This window comes from Rhincodon typus, chromosome 5 (genome assembly GCF_021869965.1).
Source record: "Rhincodon typus isolate 14 chromosome 5, sRhiTyp1.1, whole genome shotgun sequence".
In the NCBI taxonomy this organism is placed as follows: Eukaryota; Metazoa; Chordata; class Chondrichthyes; order Orectolobiformes; family Rhincodontidae; genus Rhincodon; species Rhincodon typus.
Window position 1 is genome coordinate 72862903 of NC_063336.1, and position 24386 is coordinate 72887288.

A 24386-nucleotide genomic window follows, 5' to 3' on the forward strand; every position below is an offset into this window, starting at 1 on the left:
GAACCGTCAGCTTTCCTGCTCTTCTGATGCTGCTTGGCCTGCTGTGTTCATCCAGCTCTACACCTTGTTATCTCTATGACAAGGACTGGTGTGTGGGCATTGGGGTAAGCACATGTTCAGTCTCAAAAATTATTGAACTTGATTCTGATGAAGGCTGCAGGGTCCTCAAGCGGAAAATGAGATGCTGTTCTTCCAAACTGCACTGAGCTCCACTGCAGTAAGCCTGAGACAGAGATGTTGGCCAGTACATTAAAGAGGCAGGCAGCAGGAGACTCGGTAATTTTTGCAGACAGAATGTGGGTGTTCTGTTATGTGATCGCCCTGTCTGTGTTTCATCTCCCCACTGAACAAGTGGACCTCATTGTGAGCAGTGAATACTTTAGACTAAATTAAATGAAGTGCAGGTAAATCAATCATTGTGTCACCTGGAAGGTGTGTTTGGTACCTTGGAAAATGAAGGAGGGAGTAAGTCAGGTGATGCATTTTGCAATTGTGAGGGAAGGTGCCGTGGGGGTGTAGGGAGGTGTTAGGAGAGGAGAAGTTGACCAAGGTGCCCTGGAGGGAACGATCCCTGCGTAAGGCTGACAAGGAAGTGGAGGGTAATGTGTGTCTGGTGGTAGCATGTGGTGGAAGTGGTGTGAAATGATCCTTTGGATCCGTTGGGGTGGTTAAGTGAAGACCAGGGGACTCTTATCACTGTTGTGGGACAGATGGGGCGACAGCCGTAGTGTGGGAGATGGGGGCAACACAGCGGAGGGCTCTGTCGACCACAGTGGTGGGGAATCCTTAGTTGAGGAAGGAGGAGGCCCCTTTGTAGAAGCTGGCACGATCAGAACAGATATGACTGAAACTGGGAGAATGGAATAGAGTATTTACAGAAAGCAGGGTGTACAGTCAAGGCAACTGTGGGAGTCCGTGAGTTTGTAGAGGATATTGATGGCCAGGCTGTCCCCGGAAATGGAAACAGAGATACCCCAGAAGGGAAGGGAGAAATGAGAGATGATATCACTGTCGTCCAGAGTTGGAAATTTTCACTTGTAATTTCCACTCTGTTCTCACCTTCAACTAACCAATCTCTGACTTGCTCCTTCCCTTCCTCTCTGGGCTCCATCTCCACCAGTTATTTACTCCTCCCCTTTTTCCCACCCCATCTTCAGCATATATACCAATCTTTTCTTAGCTACAATCAGTTTTGAAGAAGGGTCACTGGACCCAAGAGGTTAACTCTGCTTTCTCTCCACAGTTTTTCCAGCAATTTCTGTTTGTACAATTTCTGCTGATTTCCAGCATCCACAGTTCTTTGTTATCACATTACTTGTTTTACATCATGTTAGGGCTGAGGAATGTACCCAAACTTATCATTGGGTCAGTTCTACCCTCGCCAGCTATTCATTCAGACTGAACCAGTTTACAACCAAATTCAAGTTCTGCTCAATTCTAACCAGTAACTTCATACCTTAAAAACTGAAAGAACTGTGGATGCTGTAAATCAGCAACAAAAACAGAAGTTGCTGGAAAAGCTCAGCAGGTCTGGCAGCATCCGTGAAGAAAAAGTCAGGATTAACGTTTCGGGTCCAGTGACTCTTCCTCAGAACGGATGGCAGCTGGGAAAACGTCGGTTTATATTGTAGAAAATAGGAAAGGGGATGGGGTAAATTATAGGATAAAGGATAGAGCTTGAAAAGAGAGAAAAGAGCAGATGGATAGACAAAGGCACCGATCTGGCTAGGAGGGTGAATAGCTGTTAATGGGGACTGTTATTGACTAAGAGTAGGTAGTGCCTAATGGCAGACTATGTGATAACAAGACCACGTATGTGGGGAAGGGGGTTAGGACACAGAAGAGTTTAGGCCCTAAAATTATTGAACTCAATATGGAGTCCGGAGGGCTGCAGGATTCCCAAGCGGAAAATGAGCTGTTGTTCTTCCAGCTTGCTTTAAACTTCATTGGAACACTGCAGCAAACCAGAGACAGACATGTTGGCCAGGGAACAGGGTGATGTGTTAAAGTGGCGGGCAGCTCCAGGCCTTTTTTGCATGCAGAATGTAGATGTTCTGTGAAGTGGTCACTTAGTCTATGCTTCGTTTCCCCAACGTAGAGGACACCACATTGTGAGCAGCGAATGCAGTAGACTAGATTCCGGGAAGTGCAGGTGAGGTGTTACTTCACCTGGAAGGTATGTTTGGGCCCTTGGACAGTGGTAATGGAGGAGGTAAATGGGCAGGTGTTGCACATTCACTGGTTGTAGGGGAAGGCGCCGTGGCGGGGGGTATTGGGGGTGAAGGAAGAGTGGACCAGGGTGCCCTGGAGGTAACGGTCCCTGCAGAAGACCTGCCATTACACACTACCAATTGTTAGTCCCTAACAGTCCCCATTAACAGCTATTCACCCTCAAAGCGAGATCGTTATCAACTCCTTTGTCTATCCAACTGCTCCTCTCTCTCTCTCTCTCCACCCCCCTCCCCCTCTCCAGGCTCTATCCTTTATCCTATCGTTTACTCCCTACCCCATACCCCTCCCTATGTGCTGCAGTATAAACTGCCGTTTTCCCAGCTACCATCAGTTCTGAGGAAGGGTCACCAGACCCGAAACATTAAATCTGTTCTTTTCTTCACAGATGCTGACAGACCTGCTGAGCTTTTCCAGCAACTTCTGTTTTTGTATCTCATATCTTAATATCAGCAAGACTACATACTGACACAGGTAGAAAGTGTACTTATCCCTCCACATCATTCCTGAATTCCTATTCTTATGGAGTTACAATGGATCCTCTTAATCAAAATGCATAGTGTTTAAAATCCTCACACTTGCCCTCAAATCACTCCATGATCTCTCTCAAACCTGTCACTGCAACCTCAAACAGCATAATGCTTCGATGACCTCTGGAGTTGACTCCACTAATGATTTTAGCAAGCCACATTAAAATGAACTCTAACTGTTGTGCACAATCCTATCCCACGTCTATTAACTCCACCCTCACTGACTTCATATTTCCCTGCCTTACTATTTATTTACATGCTAATTTATAAAATTAACAATCTCACTTCATCCTGCCATTGTACCTTCATTTCAACTTCTCTGCTGTCCAGATATTAGGCTGCTTGAGTAAGTAAACTAAGAATCCAAAGTAGGTTAAAGGACCCCGCTTTGAGAAACTAATCACCATGTAATGTGTCACCAAATTCATCAAAGGCTTTTAAACCAACATTTTGTTTAAGAAATACCTTCCTGTAAATCAAGGTGCAAAAATTATACTGGGGGATGGCACAGATATTTTTACAAGAAATATACAAATGGAGGGTAGTATTAAAAGGCAAAAATGCACTGAGAGGAACTGCAAACAAGAACTGCATCAATGGGCATTCGGATCTTGCGAATGTCCTAAAATGTTCATTTGGTTCGCTGCACTTACGAAAAATACAGCAAAAGCCTTTTATTAATCTGCAACATACTAAAATCTACAATGCAAAATACCTACGATGCATTAGAATGCGGGTGACACGGTGGCTCACAGCTTCATAGTGCCAGAAACCTGGGTTCGATTCCACCCTTGATTGACAGTAATGTGTGGTTTGCACATTCTCCCTGTCTCTGTGTGGGTTTCCTCTGGGTGCTCCGGTTTCCTCCCACAGTCCAAAGATGCGCAGACTAGGTGGATTGGCCATGCTGAATTGCCCAAAGTGTTCAGGAATGTGTAGGTTAGGTGCGTTAGCTATGAGAAATGTAGGGTTACAGGGAAAGGGTAGGGGGATGGGTCTGGGTAGGATGCTTTCTGGAGGGTTGGTATGGACTTGAGCTGAAGGGCCTGTTTCCACACTGTAGGGATTCTATGATGATGATGATAGAATATTTTATTTTGTAATTTGAATAAGAAACTCAAACTTACTGCTTTCTTGTAATTGTTGTAGCTTCCCACACTGGTACCATTATAGTATTAGGGAGGCCATTAGCAAAATTTCCAAACAGCCGACGTTTTGTACTGCAAGATTGTTTCTGAAAACAAAATATTTCAAAATTACTTCTTTATAGATGGGTCATTCCAAATAATCCAATGTTCAGGCTAAAAGGGCCAAAACAAACTGTTTTAATCATCAAATTATACACTACTTCAAATGTTTCTTGAACCCAAACTTTGTGCAATAGGGGTTTGCTGTCTCTCATATAATTACAGGAAGTGATCTTAAACATTTCTAAAGAGACTTGTTGAAGTGACAAAAAGCATAATTTTTGACAGTATGTATGAGCAATACTGTATATAAACATCACATGATTACTGTGTGCAAAACAGAATTAGTCTACACTACATAATTAAACAAATGCTCATTTGCATCGCCAAAGCATGATTATTTTCCTAATAAAGCTACTTTTGGGGCAAAACTAAATGGAACTTCATTTCATGTGAAGCTGCTCACACTATCATAGGGTTGGGAATGATTAATGCTGAGTGCTGAAGTCAGATTTGAAAGTACGATATTTCCTCAGATTCTGAAGGATACTTTGAATATGAAATCCTTAACAACATCAAATGAAGTAGCTTCTCAGGCCCTGACAAAACTAGAGGTAATGGTAATAACCAAATCAGATGATGACTTGTAAGAAGTAGAGTAGAAGTTGGCCATTCAGCCCATTTTCCACTTCTCCATTTAATCTCATCATATTAGATGAGATTATACCCTTTCGTCCTTGATTGGCCCACAAAGAGAAATAACCTTTCTGCATCTACCTTGTCAACCTCCCCAAGAATCTTACATTTCAAGGTGGTCTTCTTTCATTCTTCTAAACTCCAATGAGTACAAGCTCAATTTACTCAAACTCTCCTCCAAAGAAAATCTTTCCATACTATGGATCATTCCAGTTAATCTTCTACGCCAGTATATTATTCCTTAGACAAGATGACTGAAACTGTTCACCGTATTCTATCCGACCACTGCTTTGTATAGTTTTAGCAAGTCCTTCCTATTTTTAAGCACTGTTCACTTTGAAATAAAGGCCAAAAGTCCATTTGCATTCCCTCCTATCTGCTGAACTGCATGCATTAGAGTCATTGAGACATATAGCACCGAAACAGACAAAATCGGTCCAATTAGTTCATGGTGACCATAATCCGAAACTAAACTAGTCTCACCTCTCTGCTCCTGGCCTATATCCCTCCAAACACTTCTTATTCATATGCTCATCTAAATATCTTTTAACTTGGTTAACTGTACACACACAGCCACCACTTCCCTCTGGAAATTCATTCCACACACAGGAACCACTCTGTGTTTATAAAAAAATGCCCCTCACGTCCTTTTTAAAATCTTTCACCTCTCAACTTAAAAATATGTCCCCTTAGTCTTGAAATTCCTCACACTAGGGAAAAGACACCTGCCATGCACCTTACCTATGATTTTATAAAACTCTATAAGATCACTCTGCAACCTCCCATGTTCCATTGAGAGAAGTCCCAGCCTATCCAGCCCCTCCTTATAATTCAAACCCTCCATTCCCAGCAACATTCCAGTAAATTTCTTCTGAACCCTCTCCAGCTTAACATCCTTCCTATAACAGGGCGACCAGAACTGGACACAGAACTCCAGAAGAGGCCATATCAATGTCCTGTACAACCTCAACATGATGTTCCAAGTCTTATCCTCAAGGGTCTGAGCAATGAAAGCAAGCATGCCAAACGCCTTCTTAACCACCTTATCTATATGTGATGCAAACTTCAAAGAATAATGTATCTGAACCCCTAGGTCTCAGTTATGCAATTAAAAGTAGGCTGTTGGGTAGTGTTGTAGAAGTGCTACCCAAGTTTATTTTACAAAATACAATACCTCGCATTTATTCAAATTAAACTCCATCTACCACTCTTTAGCCCATTGACCCAATTGATCAAGATCTCTTTGTAATCTTAGATAATCTTCTTTAAAACCAAGCGGAGGGGGTCCGCTTTGTGGAACACCTATGCTCAGTTCACGACAAATGACTGCACCTCCCAGTCCCACTCCTTGGACGACATGTCCATCCTGGGCCTCCTGCAGTGCCACAACGACGTCACCCAAAGGTTGCAGGAACAGCACCTCATATTTCGCTTGGGAACCCTGCAGCCCAATGGTATCAATGTGGACTTCACAAGCTTCAAAATCTCCCCTCCCCCAACCGCATCCCAAAACCAGCCCAGTTCGTCCCCGCCTTCCTAACCTGTCTGCCCTTCCTCCCACCGATCCACTCCTCCCACCTCAAGCCCCACCCCACCTCCTACCTACCAGCCTCATCCCGCCTCCTTGACCTGTCCATCCTCCCTGGACTGACCTATGCCCACCCTAACTCCCCACCTACACTCACCTTTATTGGCTCCATCCCACCTCTTTGACCTGTCTGTCTCTTCTATCCATGTTCCATCTGCCTCCCCCTCTCTCCCTATTTATTTCAGAATCCCCTTCCCCTCCCCCATTTCTGAAGAAGGGTCCAGACCTGAAACGTCAGCTTGGCCTGCTGTGCTCATCCAGATCTACACCTTGTTATCTCTAATCTTCTTTACTGTCCACTATACCACCAATCTTGGTGTCATCCACAAATTAATAACCAGGCCTTCTATATTCTCATCTGAATTGTTTATATAAATGACAAACAAAAGTGGACCCAGCACCAATCCTTGTAGAACATCGCTGGTCACAGGCCTCCAGTCTGAAAGACAACTCTCAGCATCACTCTCTACCTCCTGCTGTTAAGCCAATTTGCATTCAACTGGCAAGATCACCACAAATCCCATCTAACTTTACTAATTAATCTAACATGTGGAACCTTGTCAAAGGCTTTACTAAAGTCCAAGTAAACGACAAACACAGGAACAGAAACAAAGTTGCTAGAAAAGCTCAGCAGATCTGGCAGCATCTGTGAAGGAAAAAAAACAGAGTTAACGTTTCAGGTCTGGTGACCCTTGCTCGTTAACTCTGATAAAGGGTCACTGAACCCGAAACGTTAACTCTTTTTTCCTTTACAGATGTTGCCAGATCTGCTGAGCTTTTCCAGCAACTTTATTTTTGTTCCTGATTTACAGCATCCGCAGTTCTTTCGGTTTTTCCAAGTAAACAATGTCTACCATTCTGCCTTCAATCTTCTTGGTTACATCCTCAAAAAACTCAACCGAGTTTGACAGACATGATTTCCCTCACACAAAACCATGCTGACTATCCCTGATCATTCCTTGCCTCTCCGAGTGCATATAAATTTAGGACACCCAGATCACGCTAACCTACAGCTTTCTGCAGTCTTGCCCCATTTAAATACTATTCAGCTCTTCTATTCTTCCTGCAAAAGAAGATAACATCACATTTTCCCACAGTATAGCCCATCTGCTAAGATTTCAAGTGTTTTGGGTGCTCCAAACAAGTGTTCGGAGGCAACCTCCTACTTAAGTGAAGGACGAATAAGTAATCCTTCCATTAAGGAAAGTCTGTATGGCAAACTATTGTTCTTGTAGATTAACAAATATAAAAAGGTTTCTAATTGATTATCGCCTTAAAGTAGAAAATAACACTGGCTATTAGAAGCGACTTCGACAGAACAATGCCATTAATGATAAATAAACTGTCACAAAGGAGGCCACTGGATCTGAAACAGTGACTCTGCTTTCTCTCCACAGGTGATACCAGACCTAGTGAGTTTATCCAGCAATTTCTGTTTTCTTTTAAAATTGTCATGATTCAACTTTAAATTATAGCATCATGGAAATAGTGGTATTGATGTATCACTTCAAACTACCAAGGAAGCATACTCAAAGAAATAGCTCTCCTCTGATTTTCTCAAGCCACTACAATGAAAACATTGTCCGTAGCCTTAGTTATTTATCATCACTCTGATAAAAAGTGAGAAATGAAGATAAAACGCATAAAAATCTAACTTAGAAGCCTGACAGCAATACTGAACTCAAAAGTGTGTGTACTGGTAAGTGTGTCATGGGTCAGAAACCCATACATATAAATTCAAAGGCTTCACTTAGGAGTTTTGACTTTGAGTCCTGGGAACACTGCATGTGGCACAACCACATGAAAAAGTGACCCAGCCCTCTTTGAAAAGCAAACTTTGGCAGAGATATTTCTAGTAAGCAACTCATCCAAAGCTCATTATAATCATAGAATCCCTACAGTGTGGAAACAGGCCCTTTGGCCAAATAAGTCCACACTGAACCTCGGAGCATCCCATCCAGGCCCATCCCTCTATAACCCACCTAATCTACACCTCCGTGAACACTACGGGCAATTTAGCATGGCCAATCCACCTAACCTGCACATATTTGGACTGTGGGAGGAAACCGGAGCACCCAGAGGAAACCCATGCAGACATGGGGAGAATGTGCAAACTCCACGCAGACAGTCGCCCGAGACTGGAATCGAACTCGGGTCCCTGGCGCTGAGAGGCAGCAGTGCTAACCACTGTGCCGCCCTAATTCATCTGTGATATTCCATCCTATTTATTGCAGAGTGTTCTGCAAATAGACTGGCCTTAGTGATGTACATATCCAGCAGAACTCTACCAAATACTAAAGAAGAACACGGTCACCTTCACCTCACAGGACAAACAAGAAGGAAATTACATTAAGGGTGGGTGAAGGAGGGAGGTCACGGGGAAGAGATCTAGTGCCACAGATTGATTGGAACTTTGTTTTTTCCCTTCCTGCCTTATCCAAGAAATTCTGCAAATAGAAGTGCACTCTTCAATATGTACATGGCTGCATGATCGCCATGTGGACAGACTTAATGCATGGATGCTCATTGCCATTCTTCTTTTCATATGTTTGTACATGTGGTGGACAAAGATGAAACTTAGATTCTTCTCCCTTCCAGACGATATGCAATTATTAGAACATAGACTATTTTAGCACATTTTGACTTATTAAAAAGAAACGGAAGAATGCAGGCATAGGGCCAGTATTTGGATTGCAGTTATTGAAGAGCTAATATGAACACGGGCACATGGGACCTCAATCTATGCTATAATTTGTACCATTATCTCTCCAAATTGTTATCAATTACAGAATATCCAAATTTCTTCTATTTGTGCCATAAGGCATTCATAGAATGCTTCACCAAAAGTGTTATGAAGGAAAGTAAATAACAATATTCATAAGGATGCAAGTTCAGGATTTGCAAACAAAAAAAGCAAAAAAAATGGCTAATGGGGAGAGAAAAGAGTTTTTTCAGATAGATCCAACTGAAGAAGTAGCGCTAGTGCAGGTACAATGGATCATCTAGTCCCTCTTTGAAGTTTAATTCCTATGAATCTGGTATTGTGTCACTTTTTTGTCACGGCCATGAATCATGTGCCTTCCGCAAAAAGAGAGTTGGGCAGGCAGTGAGAGCTGTCTTCTGGATGGCGCAAAACAGATACAATCCTGGGGAAAAGAGAATCTGAACTTTCCTTCTGGAGCTCAGAGGAGCACTTTTGCTTTCCTTGTGGTGCTAGGAAAAGTTAAGAATAAAATTCTTGAGTGGTCTCTGCTGGTGAGAAAGCCAACATCTTCAGCACTGAGGTCAGAGTTAAAATCATAGCAAGGAAAAAAATCAATGAAGTGTCATCAGACCAAATCTGCATATTTAAAGCTGATTAATCCTAGGTTTGGGATCCTTGCCATCAATTCAAAATGACAGGTTAAAATTAAAGGAGGTAATTGCATTGGAGACAGTTCAGAGAAGGCTCTCTAGGTTACTTCCAGGTTTGAAAGGCTTGTTTTATGAATAGAGATTGAGAATTTACGCCTATATTTGCTAGAGTTTAGAAGTAAAAGAGGAGATCTAATTGAAGTAAGATAGTAAAGGGGATTTACAAAGTAGATGTTTCACCTTGTAGGGCAATCTAGTGAGAGGTCATAATTTTAGGCTAAAGGGTGGCAGGTTTAAAATAGAAAGGAAGAGGAATTACTTCACTCAAAGGGTTGCGAATCTGGAATTTACTACCCCAGAGAGCAGTGGATGCTGGAATAAATTTAAGGAGGAGATAGATATGTTTTTAATTAGTAATGGGTTAAAGGGTTATGGAAAGCAGGCAGGAACGTGGATTTGAGGCAGAGATGAGATCAGCCATGATCATATTAACTGGCAAAGCAGGCTTGAAGCACTAGAATACCCATTCCTGCTCTTATGTTTTATGCTTTTGGGAAGGTAGTAATGCCCACTCAGGACATGAGCAACAGATCAGTGGGACAATTTAACTGCCTGCCCACACTTTTGCTTGGCAAGTAGTTTAAATTACTCCTGTGTTTGTACCACTCAACAAATAAATAATAACTTTCAATTTAGAATTGCTGATGTTCCAGTGATTAAAAGGGACGATAGAACCAATTCTGGAAGTTTTGCTCCATACTCAGAATACAGCATTCTAGGTCACTACATAACAGACATGCAGATGACTGCAGAGCTGAACCATTATATAAAGTAACTTACATTTATCGGACTCCTTCTTTGTTTCTGACCATCTCCATCACGAAAATCACATAGATCAGACTCAGAACCATCACTGCATGGTTCGACTTCATTAAATTCTTCGTCCTCTTCCTCGTCAGTTCCTTCATCAGAGATCACAAAATCTTTGTCATCTGACAAGTCATCAAAAACATCACTGATCTTCTGCCTCTTCCTTCCTTTTCTTCGTTTTGGGGAAGACGGAGGTTGAGATAGTGATTGATCCAGAGGTTGATCTGGTTCACAATCACTTATATTGCCAGCCACATCATCCACCTTATAAGACGGTGATTTTATTTCCTCTACTATTTCATGTAGGTAAAGCAAAGCACTGAAAGAAAAGACAACGTAGATTAATGATCTACACACATGATGATGATAAATTATAATACAGGCAAATATCCCCCCAATATTTCACACAATGAAAGAGTGAAAGTCTGACCATTCTTCTCCCATTCATTCCCAAACAACAAATTACAATGCATGTACAACAATAGCTACAGGGTGACTTTTTTTTAAAAATTACATTATGCATTATTCTGGGAAAAGGTCAAATAAAAGTATAACATTATTAAGTGTTGTAATGTCTTTTAACTTATAGAGGGGTTAACCACGATTGACAAGATACACAGATATCACAGACAAAAAGGATTGCAGGACACCAAAAAGCATCAAAAAGGATACTACACTTTTGAATAACATAGCATGAACGTGTTAATCCTTTCACATAACAAGTTGTTATTCTCAGCTATGTGATGGTCATCAGGGCTAGCACTGAGCACAGTTGAGGTGTCTGCAAACAGTCAGTCACCCTGTGTAGCTTTTGCAAGTAGTTTCAGATATCCGAGACTGAATCTTAATAATATACAACATGAAAAGATCCAAGAAAGACAAAAAGGAAGAAAACACTTCAAAAGAAAATAAGCTGGTGGAGCAGTGTAACAGGACCTGCTTTAAGTTAAACTCAAGACACTGATGCCATGAAATGTCACCTAACATGAAGTAATTGACTGACTTATTCAAAGAAACATGACACTAGGTTTGGGAAACAGAAATGATTCTCAGTAAGCATTACTGTTTAGATATGGAGGCAGGAGAGGGAAGGTTTAGTCTTACTCTGTCATCCCATAAATATCTCAACATAATTATGATTTTTGATGATTAAACTGACAGTGTTTTCATCCTACCTCTGAACCTAGAGACCTGGGCTCAAGTCTCACTTGCTCTGGAAGTGTCCGAGCAGGTTAATTGAAAATACTTACAAGTCTTTTGTTGAAGCACAGTGCCTTTGCCTCTGAGCCAGAGGGTCTGAGTTCAAATTCTGCTTGCTCCAAGTATGTTTCATAACAGTTCTGAACATGTTGATGAAAAGTATCTACAAGCATTTCTTAATAAAAACTGAAAGAACGGCGGATGCTGTAAATCAGGAACAAAAACAAAAAGTTGCTGGAAAAGCTCAGCAGGTCTGGCAGTCTTCAAAGGAAAAAACAGAGTTAACGTTTCAGGTCACTGGACTCTGTTTTTTCCTTCACGAACTGCCAGACCTGCTGAGCTTTTCCAGCAACTTTGTCTTTGTACCAGCATTTCTTAAATGATAAAAAACAAAAGAACTGTGGGAGCTGGAAATCAGAAGCAAAAAAAAACACTGTTTGGCAGCATCTGTGGAGAGAAAACAGAGTTAACTCAACCAGTTCTGAAAGGTCACTGGACCTGAAATGTTAACTCTGATTTCTCTCCACAGATGCTGCCAGATCTGCTGAGCTTTTCCAGCAATTTTCTGTTTTTGTTTCTTAAATGATGCCACAGTTTCAACGGCCCTCCTCAGAATCCAATTCAGATATAAATCGCTCCGCAATTTTCAATATTACTCATAGAATTAATGTCAACTAGTTTGATGCAGTGGTCTTTTGGCCTATTTTTGCAGTTAACTTAAAATCATTTTTTAAAATTGATAAATTCTGCACAATTTATTTTCAGTATCTATCAAAAAGATAGTCTCTCTGGTGCTTTCTTAGCTGAAAAGCTCAAGTGATTTCAGTCTTTCCCCATAATTAGCACTAGGTATTGGCTTATAGTTCTCCGCAAATTGTTTCCAAAGCTTTAAATGTGTCCCTTTTTCTTTGTAAAAGGGCACAAAACTTACGATGAGTTCCCCACTTGTATTCTTTTGTTTCAATTGTAAAGATTAGAATTCTAATGGTTTTACTGAACTCTGTTTTGTTTTGGTTGGGCATGTTTAACATCAAATATATTAGAACCTTTGTCTGAGGTCAGGTTTGTGTGGACCACACTCTAGGACTTCAACTCATAGCACTGCACTGAAATATCACAGTAGATAAGATAATTCTGCATTGTCAAATGTTTCAGTTTTCAACGGCATGTTAGGTGAAAGTTTAAAAAAACATCTGATAGCACTTTTTACAGAATATGGAATTGACTTGTTCCTTAATCAATGCATAATAACTGGCCATTTATCCCAGAAGTTGTTTGCAGAACTTTGCTCTGAGCAGATTTGTTGCCACACTTAACTACATCAGAGCGATTTGCTGCAAAAATAGTCTGTAGCTGTGAATAGCTTCAGTATATCCAAGTACATGATGACGTGCTAGACAACTGAGTTTTTTTTCCGAAATCTATCCTCAACTTCAATCAAAAGTGGGGCTAGAATTACCATTATTCTGGCTCAGACAAGAATGCTGCCATTCGTGGAGTCTGTGTAATGCCATTTTTCCTTGTATGCAGTAAGCTGAATTTCTCTCATTTTGAATTTAATATTAATTTAATACTTAAACAAACTTGCAAGCTCCCTGTGCAATTATTCTGTAATTGCCGAGTTAGACTTCTGATTCTACATTCTCTCATTCAGTATCAAGTATCTCCTATGCTTAATAGTAACACTCTGGTTTTGCAGTTAGTAGGTTGTGGCTTCAAACTCCATTCCAGGATATGAATCATAACCTTTGCAATAGTCCTGAGGCACAACTGCACTGTTTCAGACAAGTATTATACCGAGGCCCTATCCAACAGAAAATATTCCATGGTACTAATCTAAGAGGAGCTTGGGAGTTCACTTTGTATTTTAGTTAATATTTGATCACTAATTACTAAAACTGCACCATACGTTCATAGCACTTCCTATCCTCTTCAAGTCCTTCACCTTTCTTTTCTCTTTTTTTGTCATAGCACAATCACATGCTTGCAAAGGGATTCTCCCTTGTATTCTAATCCTTCATCCTGTTACTTAGCTACAGTACGGTTGTTGTGGTTGGTTGGCTCGCTCGCCAAACTGGTTCATTGTTCTGCACACGTTTCATTATCATTGGAGGCTGCACTGATGATGTTACCCAGCAGGGTAATGAAACGTCTGAGGAACAATGAACCAGTTCGGTGAGCCAACCAACCACAACATCCATAACCCAAGCTACAAATCTACTCTAATACTTTACGGTTCTTGTTTGCTATATGGCACTGACACCTCATTCCAGGTGTAGATTCAACTGTACTTCATTGCGAACATACCTCATTTGGTGAAAAATAAGAAAACAAAACTTCTAAAAGGGCAGAAAAAAAGAAAACATACTCAATTGAGATGAAAACTGGGACTTGCAAAAAAAAAAAAGCCACTCTTTGAAGGCCAAGAATGACAACAAAAAGTGCTTCAAGGAGAGAAGCAACCACAACATCCCCTCTATCCTCGGATCCTGCAGTTTGCATTAAGAACCAAAGTGCTAACACTTCATATTTTGCACTATGTTTAAGAAGTAGCATAACCTTGGTTCTGTTGATATCACTCCTACCACTGAGTCAAAAGACCTAAGATTCTTGCGCGTGAAATCTAGGCTGACACTCCAGCGAAGTACTATGGAATTAAAAAAGGAAATGCTGGATTTCGAACATTTTGTTTTTATTTCAGATTCCCAGCACCGGCTGTATTTTACTTTTGTTCTCCACAGATGCTGAAAAAACCTACTTTTTTTTCCCCCAGTACTTTCTGTTTTTTCTTCAGATCACCAGCACCTACAATATTTTGCTTTCAGTTGTATAATGTAGAAGATCTCATGGTACATTCAAAGACTAAGGGAGAATCACCCTTACATCAACCCAGTATTTCTTAATTATTCAATAACAAAATAGATTATAGAGTCATACAACATAGAAACAGACTCTTTGGCCCACCACTTCTACGCTGACCAACAAATACTAAGCTTCAGTAATCCCATTTACCTGCACCTGGTCCGCAGTCTACTATGCCCTGACATTTTTAGTACTCATTATTAAATGCTTCTAATGTTGCAAGAGTAACCTGCCTGCCCTACCCTTTCAAGCAGCAATTTCCATATTGCTACCACCCTTCTTGTCAAATCTCCTCTAAACCAGTTGCTCCTCACTTTAAAAACTTATGCCCTCTGGTCTTAGACATATTTACCACGAGAAAAAGATTCTCACAAACTACTCTATGCCTATCATAATTTTGTATACCTCAAACAGATCCTCACTCAGCTTCCTCTGCTCCAACGAAAACAAATCCAGCCTATTCATGGTCTCCTCATGGTGGAGACTTTTCAGCCCAGGCAAAATCCTACTGAATCTCTTCTGCAGCCTCTCCAGTGCAGTCACGTCCTTCCAGTAGTGTGACGACCAGAACTGCACTCAGTATTCCACCTGTGACCTAACCAATGGTTTATGAAGTTGTAACAAGACTTCCTTGCTTCCAAATTCTGTGGTTTGGCTCGTGGAGGTAAACATCCTGTATGCCTTCTTCACCACCCTATCCATCTATGCTGACACCTTCAGGTATCTGTGGACTTGTACATCAAGATTGATTTGTTTCTCTGTAGTCCCTAGGGACCTACCATTCATTGCATGAATTCTTCCTAAAATGCATCACCTCACAATTGACACTAAACTCCATCTATCATTGCTCTGCCCGATTTACCAGCTGATCAATATCACACTGCAGCCTGAGAGCATCCTCTTCACTTTCAACATTGCCACCAATTTTTGTGAGATCTGCAAACTTACTAATAACACTTTCTACATTCACATCCAAGTCATTAATGTACATAAACAACAGCAAGGGTCCCAGCATAGATCCCCGTGGTACACCACGGGTCACAGGCTTCCAATCCCAAAAACATCCCTCCACCATCCCCCTTTGCTTCTTGATTGCAAGCTAATTCTTGATGCAGTTTGTCTGTTATCTGCTTATTAACATATTTATGCTTGTGTTGTGTATCAATTGCCTACCAGATTTGCTACATTGCTACTGTGACTGTACTTCAAAAGGTATGTTATTGCCTATAAGATGCTTTGATTTGTGTTGAAGTCATGAAAGGTGCTAAGAACCAGCATCAACGGTGGTTCAGTTGGTAGCACACAGACTCAGATGGATTACGGACCCTACTTCTGATCTGGAATATGAAATCAAGGTTGGCAATCCCGTGTAGTATTTCAAAATTTTAAAAATTCCTTCGTGAGATGCATGCGTCATTGGCAAGACCAGTATTTGTTGAATCTAACTACTGGTACATTTCAAAGGGTAATTAACAATTAACCACATAGCTGTGAATTTTAAGTAACACTTCAGCCAATTCAGGCATGGATAACAGTTTTCCTCCCTAAAGGACATATTGCAAACCAGATGAATATTTATGAGAATTGATGACAGTTTCATTGCATCATTACTGGGACTAGCTTTTCCAATTCTAGATTCATTACACAATTGAATTTAAATCCCATCCGCAGCATGGTGGGATTAGAAGCCATATCCTCAGAGCATTATCTTGGGCAGCTGGATTACTCTGACATTACTACTACACCACAATCTCTCCAAGCTATTTTGATTGCATTGAAACACTGCAAGGACAGAAAAAATATTCTGTACAACTCATTTGGTGCAAATACTGTAAATTAATAATGAAAAGTACAATGACTGTTAGTGAATAGTAAGCAACAGAAACTCAAGAAGTAGATTTTAAACATAAAAATCTGTTGCAAAACAGAGATTTTGATTTTATGGTCATATACCAATTATATCAAAAACTGAAAATCTAAAGGGGCAAAATTTTTCATTAGCAACATTATCACACAAATGCTTAATGCACACATTAAATTCATCTCTCCCATGTCTTAGAATTGGAAAGGAATGTGGTGCAGCCATGTTAAATATTTCAATAGCAAAATTGCCAAAAATACTTCAAACTTTTTGATTCAAAGGGTCAAAGCCATAAAGCCCTATTATTTCAGATGCGTTTATGAGAATCTATTTATTTCTATGATTATTTTAACACATGATGAAACAGGTCACACGTCACTAGAACAAATAAAAACAACTCAAGTACAACACATTTTTGGCTACTCATGTCATCAGTCATGGCTTGGTAGCTAGCATGCTTGCTAGAATCTATATGTACACGTTCTGGTTTCACGTTCTATTTCAGGACTTCAGCACACAATACCAGCTCACATTCCACAATAGTATAGAGGCAGAGCTACACTTGCAAAGATGGCATATTTACAATTACAAGTTAAACCAAGTCTGCCTGCTCAGATGGACTTTAAAATTCCATGCTGATATTCAAAGAACAAGCCTGCGTCCTGGTCAATATACATCCCATGATCAACAGTGTAAACAGGTCACATATTCCACTCTACTTGTGGGATCTTGCTGTATGCAAAATGGCTGCCTTTTACTGCACAACAGTGGCCATATCACAAAAGTAGTTTATTGGCTGCAAAGTCCTTTTGGACAGCTTCAGCTCATGAAAAAAGTTGATTAGAAATGTTTTCTTAGCTTCCGCTATGTTTTGTAAGCAGGTGATCAATTAGGATATTGTACAGCTTGTCTGAGTATTGAGCTTGGCTTTAGTCAGCTGCTCTGCCTGCAACACAGCAAGTTAAAGACAGATCAAAATATCATACTTCCAGAGAAAGCATTTCTCTCCCCTTTTGCAAGAATTGTTGTAAAAGCAATACAAAATACAACTGAAATTCAGAGCAAATTAGTTTCCTATGACAGGATGTAAACGGTGGGCAGAAGTGCAAAGGTAAAAATGTAAAAATTGCAGTTTTAAAACAGATTACTGATTTTTCATAACTAATAAAACAAATTATTATGTGCTCCAAGAAAGCAGCTTAATATTCTAATAATTTTACTTATATTGGAATGAAAATTTTGCCAAACGGGACAAGCTTATCACCTCTGTTTGCTTTATCATTCAAATTTGGAAGCAATGTATTCCATAAATCCTCCCAACATTTGTGTCCTAATTGGTAACCCTGCCTCATATTATTCCTCCCTCAGTAATGTGCCCTGGGTCATGACACATTTATGGGACACAGTGAGCATACCCATATCCTAATGCAAGATGGCAGCGATCTTTAACATAAGAATGTGTTGACCACCAGACAACTAAGCATATTCCATTCATAGCTAAATGTTTCTGCAAACCACGATTATGATGTATGGAGAAAGCAACAGACCGTAGAGAAACAAAAACAGAAATTTCTGGAAAAGCTCAGCAGGTCCGGCAGCATCTGTACAGTGAAATCAGATTTAATATTTTGGGTCAAGTGACCCTTCTTCAGATCATGGAGGCTTCACTACACTCATCAGACCATTTAGAAATAAATATTAGAATCAATGACACACCCATAGTAGTTTCATACTTAGTGTACACCGATTTTAATATCTTGGTCTCTCTCTGATTTTTGTTATATTTGTGTTGAGATGGGAGAGTAACATTCCAATCTTGTATTACTGGTAGGGAGTCTTGCCTACCAGCTACAATTCAAGCACATGTGCATGGCCAATAAGATTAGTTCCTTACGCTCTGGCCGCCCTCCTCTTTGGTCGGCCACTTGCCGTTAGCTCATTGTTGGCATTGCTCTCTTCCAATAATCTCTGGACGATTGGCTTCAACAGCCCATGGGTATCTGTACTCTCTTCTTGGGGTACCATCTTATTTTTAGGTTTTCTTCCTTTCTTCTTGGGTATCTGCATCGGTGGTGGAGCATCAATCTCAGTGACACCACCATTTTCAGAAATATTACTACCAGCTGTTGGAGCCTGCAGCACCACTCTTTCAGCAGCCACTGCTTTTGCATTCTTAGGTCTTCTTCCTCGTTTTGTCAGGATCTTCACTGGTTCATGAATTACCATCTCATTGTTACTATCATTTTTAGCATCATCACTAATCCCCTTTGATGGAATTTGCTGCACTACTCTTTCAACAGACATTATTTTTGCATTCTTAGGTTTTCTTCCCCTTTTCTTTGGGATGTTGGCTGGTTGAGGAGCTCCCAATTCAAATTTGCCATCATTCTCAGCAGCATCAGAATACCGTTTTGATGTTTGCGACACTGTTCTTGTATTTTTAGGTTTTCTTGCTTGTTTCTTTGGAATCAGCACTGGCTCAAGAGTTCCCACTTCTGGGCCACAACCATTTTCACTGTTGCCATGACTGGGAATTTCTTTTGCAAATGTAACCACTGCACTTCTAGGCTTTCTTCCTCGTTTCTTAGGGATGTTCACAGGATTAGCGCTTGTTTCACGAGGGCAACCATTCACAGATCTATCACAGAGGTCCACTTCTGGATTACACATCAAGCTATTTTGGTCTTTTATGCATGACTCTTGTTTTTTGTCTGTATTTTGCTGTATAAGTAATGGATCAGGAGCTAGACAAAACTTAATTTCGGACTCATTTACAGTTGCAACATTCTCATTTGCAGCAGAATGGTTTAAGTGATCAATCAGCAGGTCTTTTCCTCCTTTCCTCCACTGGCCTTCTATCTCACGAGTACTCTGCTCTGAAACTACCAGAGTGTTGGGATGGAGATTGGTATCTTTTGAAGTGATTGTGGCACATATGACAGCACTCTTACTCAGAGTGGGATGACACTCTGCAAGTTGTGAACTGTGATTTGCAGATTTGGGTTTCTCCTTGTTAACATCAGCACTTTGCTGTAAAAGGGTTGTACCAAATGGTCGATGGTTTTCACCTGCAGACACTGTAGAAGCTATCCCATCTGTAGTAAAAAGATTACTTGTTAATTTTAGGTCAGAAACAAGCAGACTTTTGTCTTTTTGTGGACTTCTGTTATTAGTTGCTGCTCGCCCTGATGTTTTAATAGCAACGTGTGGTTTAGAAACTCGTACAGATGCTGCAGATATAAATGAAGTATTCTTGTTAGTATCGCTGATTAAACCATCACAGTCTTTTTCAATGAAGCCGGACACACAAATGGCTTCTTTTCCCAAACGCGCATAGTTCTCAGCAGGGTTCTCAGTGTGAAAATCACTGGTTGTAGATCCTAATCCATCGTTATTTATGTGGGTCGTTGATCTTGCAGGGGTCTGAGCAGCTTCGACAGAGACAGCCGTTTTTTGTGCTTCTTCTGAATCAGCCTCACAGGTATCCTGAAGATTTGGTTCCATAAATATATTTTCTTTCTTATACACTTCAGGCAGGTGATCAGCTCAGGCTCAGCAATTTCATTAAAATCTAGAAAACAAATTGAAAAACATCAAATTCTGCACTGCAGTTAAGCATAACATCCTTCACATTGCATTGCCTTTAGCATATTCAGGTTCATATTGCAAAGTCAAAGTTCTAACTAAGCAGGTTAAACACCAAAAAAGTTTGCACATTGTGTCTCTGAACTTAAGATATCAAACTCCATAGATTATGCAAATAGTTAAGTGTAGGGCTGATATCACCATTTTATTCTCAATTTTGATGATTATAACAGTGATCCAGAGCACAAGTTCCAAACTGTAGAGAAACCAGGAATTCAAAGGAAGTCACTGGGCATCTTGCACCTACTCCTTTCACAGAAAGTACACATTTCAAAATTATTCATTTAGCTTGCGAACACCCTGCAAATTTCCCCATGACTCCATAATAATCAAAGAAAGCCAGAGAAATTCAACAGAACAGTATTAGAACATCTATTAATGAATAGAACAAATAAAACAGAATTGAGCAAATATTTTATTAACCGTGCTTCACGGGTGATATTTTCATAAGTCCAGTATGTCAGAAACCATTTTAAACATTGTCCCAGATTTTTCTCAAGGGTTAAGCTGGAATCATGTTGTTCAAGACCATTACGCTGTGAGACAGAGACAACCAAGATTTGTTCCACTCAGAGTCAGGCGTGGAGTTCTTGAGAATATAGTTCAGAGGGTGAGGGAATTCTCTCTCAATTGTGGGTAAAAGCACCTTATTGTAAAGTATGAGATGCTCTCAGTGTTGCTCTACATGGTCCAGGCTTTGGCCCACAGCCTGCTTCTGCACCATGGCAGTCACCTGAGCTATCTTCTGTCTTCAAAGAATACTTAGCGTGGAAGCTGTGTGGAAGTCCACACTGATCCTCTGAAGAGCATCCGATCCAGACCCACCCCTCTAATCTATCCCTCTAACCCTGCATATTCCCATGGTCAATCCACTGAACCTGCACTTCTTTGGTCTGTGGGTGAAAACTACAGCACCTGGAGGAACCCCAAGCAGACACAGTGGGAAACGTGCTAACTCTACGTAGACAGTCACCCAAGGCTAAAATCGAACCTGTGTCCCTGGCACCGTGAGGCAGCAATGCCAATCACTGAGCCACATACCGCCTTCTCTGAAGATCGAAAGTGTGCTGTGCCTCAGGTGGACCGTGCTGTGATACTCATCCTTAGTGGAAAGGTATGTGCAGAACGATGCTCATGACCCCAAGTCCATCACGCAGTGTTGTGCACATAACAAACTCAAGACATTGTGTGAAAAGGCACTGGTGGATCCTTTTGTATGATTTCTTGAGCAGACTGTCAGAATCGTTTTGTAGCCCTGCTGACTATGACTCTCATAGGACAAAGAACTGTTCAGCACAGGAATGGGCCCTTCAGCCCACAATGTTGTGCCAAATATGTCGCCAAATTAAACTAATCCCTTCTGCCTGACCTTGGTCCGTATCCCACCATTCCTCGCATTTGATGTGCTTATCCATAATTCTCTTAAATGCCCCTATCCTATCTGCCTCCACCATCACCCTTGGCAACACGTTCCAGACTCCTACTACTGTGTAAAAAACTTGCCCCAGACGTCTTCTTTGTATTTTCCCTCCTCATCTTAAATGCATGCCCCCTAGTTTTAGACATTTCAACACGGGAAAAAGATTCTGACCATCAACCCTATCCATGCACCTCATAATTTTAATACATTTCTATCAAATCTCTGCTTAGCCTCCGCTGCTCCACAGAAAACAACCAGAGTTTTTCTAGCCTCTCCTTATAGCTCATGTCGTCTAATCCAGGCAGAATCCTGGTAAACCTCTTCTGCACCCTCTCCAAAGCCTTCACATCTTACCTGTGATGTGGCAACCAGAATTGAACACAATACTCTTAAGTGTGGCCTAACCAAAGTCTTATAAAGCTGCAACATGACATGCTGACTCTTGTACTTAATTCCCTGACCATAAAGGCAAGCATGCCATTTTGCCTTCTTTACCACCCTATCTACTTGTGTGGCCAGTTTCAGGGAGCTGTGGACTTGAATCCCAAGATCCCTCTGTACGTCGGTGTTGTTCAGGGCCCTGCCATTAACCGTATACTTTTCCTTAACATTTGATCTCGCAACGTGCAGCACCTTACCTTGTCTAGATTAAACTCCGCCTGCCATTTCTGAAACTGATCTATATCCCGCTATATCCTTTGACAACCTTCTACACCATCCACAACTCCACCAATTGTTGTGTCATCTGCAAACTTACTAACCCACCCATCTACATTTTCATCCAAGTCATTCATATGTATCACAAACAGAGGTCCCAGTATAGATCCCTGTGGAACACCACTAGTCACAGACCTCCAGCCTGAAAAACACCCTTTTACCACTACCTTCTTCTTCTATAGGCAAGCCAATTCTGAATCCACGTGGCCAAGTCACCGTGGATCCCACACACCTTAATCTTCAGGATGAGCCTACTATGAGGGATGTCTCCAATATGTCACATGATGTGAAGTACCCTACTGATCAAATTATTCTGGAATGCCATTGCAAAGCAGAACAGGTGAGATACATTTTTTTGCTTGTCAAGGTTCATTCTAAGCAACTATGTAACACAGAATTCAGTGATCACCAGGCTATTCTCAGGGACTCAATCTCAGATAAATCCCAGTGAAAGGTGCGCTCTAGTCTGCCTGAAACTTGCTACTCTGAGTATGGGTGTCTGGCAAATTCCAGAACTACATATTGCGGGCTGCACTAAAGCTTGGGATAGCTGTTGTAAAGTATCTGCAGTGAAAGTTTAATCAACCAAAGAAGTACAGTATACACTGTCGAAAGTTACTAAACACTGCACAGACCATACTATCCTCCTCAACTCCACCCCTTCTACCTCACAAAAGTTGCAACTTTTATACACCAGCCTAATATTGCTTCTCTGTCCCATCTGTTGTGCATTTATATACACTGCCATCAAACACCAAGGAGCTGGAAACCTGTACTTATTGGAATGTAGAAGAGATTATCTTAATGAAATTTACAAACTTCAAGGGGGCGTGACAGTTTAGATGGTGAAATGTTGTTTCCCTTCATGGGGGAATATCAAACTACATGCAAAGTTTCAAAATAAGGGCCTCCCATGCAAGGAAAAATTACAAATTTCTTCTCTCAAAAGACTGTTAACCTTTATAGTTCTTTCACGGAGTAAAGGCAGGGTCACAGAATTGGCCAGATTTTTCATCTACAAGGAGTCAAGGATAATGGGAAAAGGCAGGAAAGTAGAGTTTTATTGAACCTTATTGAATAGTTGAGCAGACTCAATGGGCTAAATAGTCTATTCCAGTTCTTTTTTTCTTGTGATCTAGGTCCTAGGCTCTGGAACTTTCACCTCCAAACTGCTCAACATTCTTACAACTTACTTTTTAAACCAAAATTCTAGCATTCTACCCCATTATCTCCCTCCTTGGATTGGTGTCAATTTGGTCTGATCATACTCGTGCGAAGTCTTCGGTCTTTCGCTAGGTTGAAGGTCTTATTAAAATCCACAACTGTTGTGACGGAGAAGGTAGATGTTAGGCTAATGGATAAAAAGGCATCAAGCTAAGTTTTCAAAAAAAAAGGGGGCGCGGGGGGGGCAAAAAGAACACGAAAGATGCGAGTTTGATCCTCCCCGGCCCAATCTCCCGCGGTGCGTACCGCAGAATAAATCAGTGCTTGTTGGAAGTGAAGACAAGGGAAAGTAAACTCATGGATGAGATTGTCGTCCGCAATGGTGACTGCCAGCAATCAAACTGGGCTGGGATGAGATCATCTTACCAAACCTGACCCAGGACAGCCTCAGAGCGCCAGTAACAGCAAGAACCGAGCTTCCTCAAAGAACAGGCAAAGGGACAGAGCCGGGCAAGTCAGACAAACAGAGTCAGGCAGCTCCTTTCATTGAGTGACAGACCAAGCCAGGCCAGGCCCGGCTCGGCCCCATTACAATCCTGTCGGCCTCGGTTGAATGCGAAAGCTTTTAATACCTTGTCTCATCGCACCCGCCCCGCGTCTGCAGGCTCCTACAGTGAACGGATAAGGATGAAGCTCAGAAGCGGGCACACGTAAAACTTGAAACCACCGTTATTCTGTATAATGATCCAACTTGCACACCTCCCCTCCTATCCCTTTCGGAAAGGATACTAAACACTCGAACTTACAAATAACCAGCGAGCCACGGTTCATGGGCGGAGCTTCTCAAGCCCTGTCTGATTGAAACCCCGATTGACCAATAAACAGGGCGTCGCGAATCTCATTGTGGCGTATGGTAAACAAGCAGGCGGGACAACGGCGCACAAACGTTGGAATATTATAGAAAAGCGAGTGCGCACGCGGTCGGCTCCTGAAGAAACGTGACCGCACTGTCGATGCTAATTTGGTGACCTTGCTACCATCTTCAATTCTAGCACAGGGAAGG

The 24386-nt window shown here is 41.2% G+C and overlaps 1 protein-coding gene across 1 annotated transcript in view; it reads right to left on the reverse strand.

The window, feature by feature from the left end:
• Positions 1-24142, reverse strand: part of gtf3c2 (general transcription factor IIIC, polypeptide 2, beta) — an 88979-nt gene extending 64837 nt beyond the window's left edge. The window contains exons 1-4 of the mRNA XM_048597068.1: positions 23956-24142; positions 18272-19948; positions 10425-10773; positions 3887-3993 (exon numbers count right to left, since the gene is read on the reverse strand). Coding sequence (XP_048453025.1) covers positions 3887-3993; positions 10425-10773; positions 18272-19881 — 2066 coding nt within the window. The 5' untranslated portion in view covers positions 19882-19948; positions 23956-24142. The remainder of the gene's footprint in view (positions 1-3886; positions 3994-10424; positions 10774-18271; positions 19949-23955) is intronic.
• Between the last annotated feature and the right edge of the window lie 244 nt (positions 24143-24386).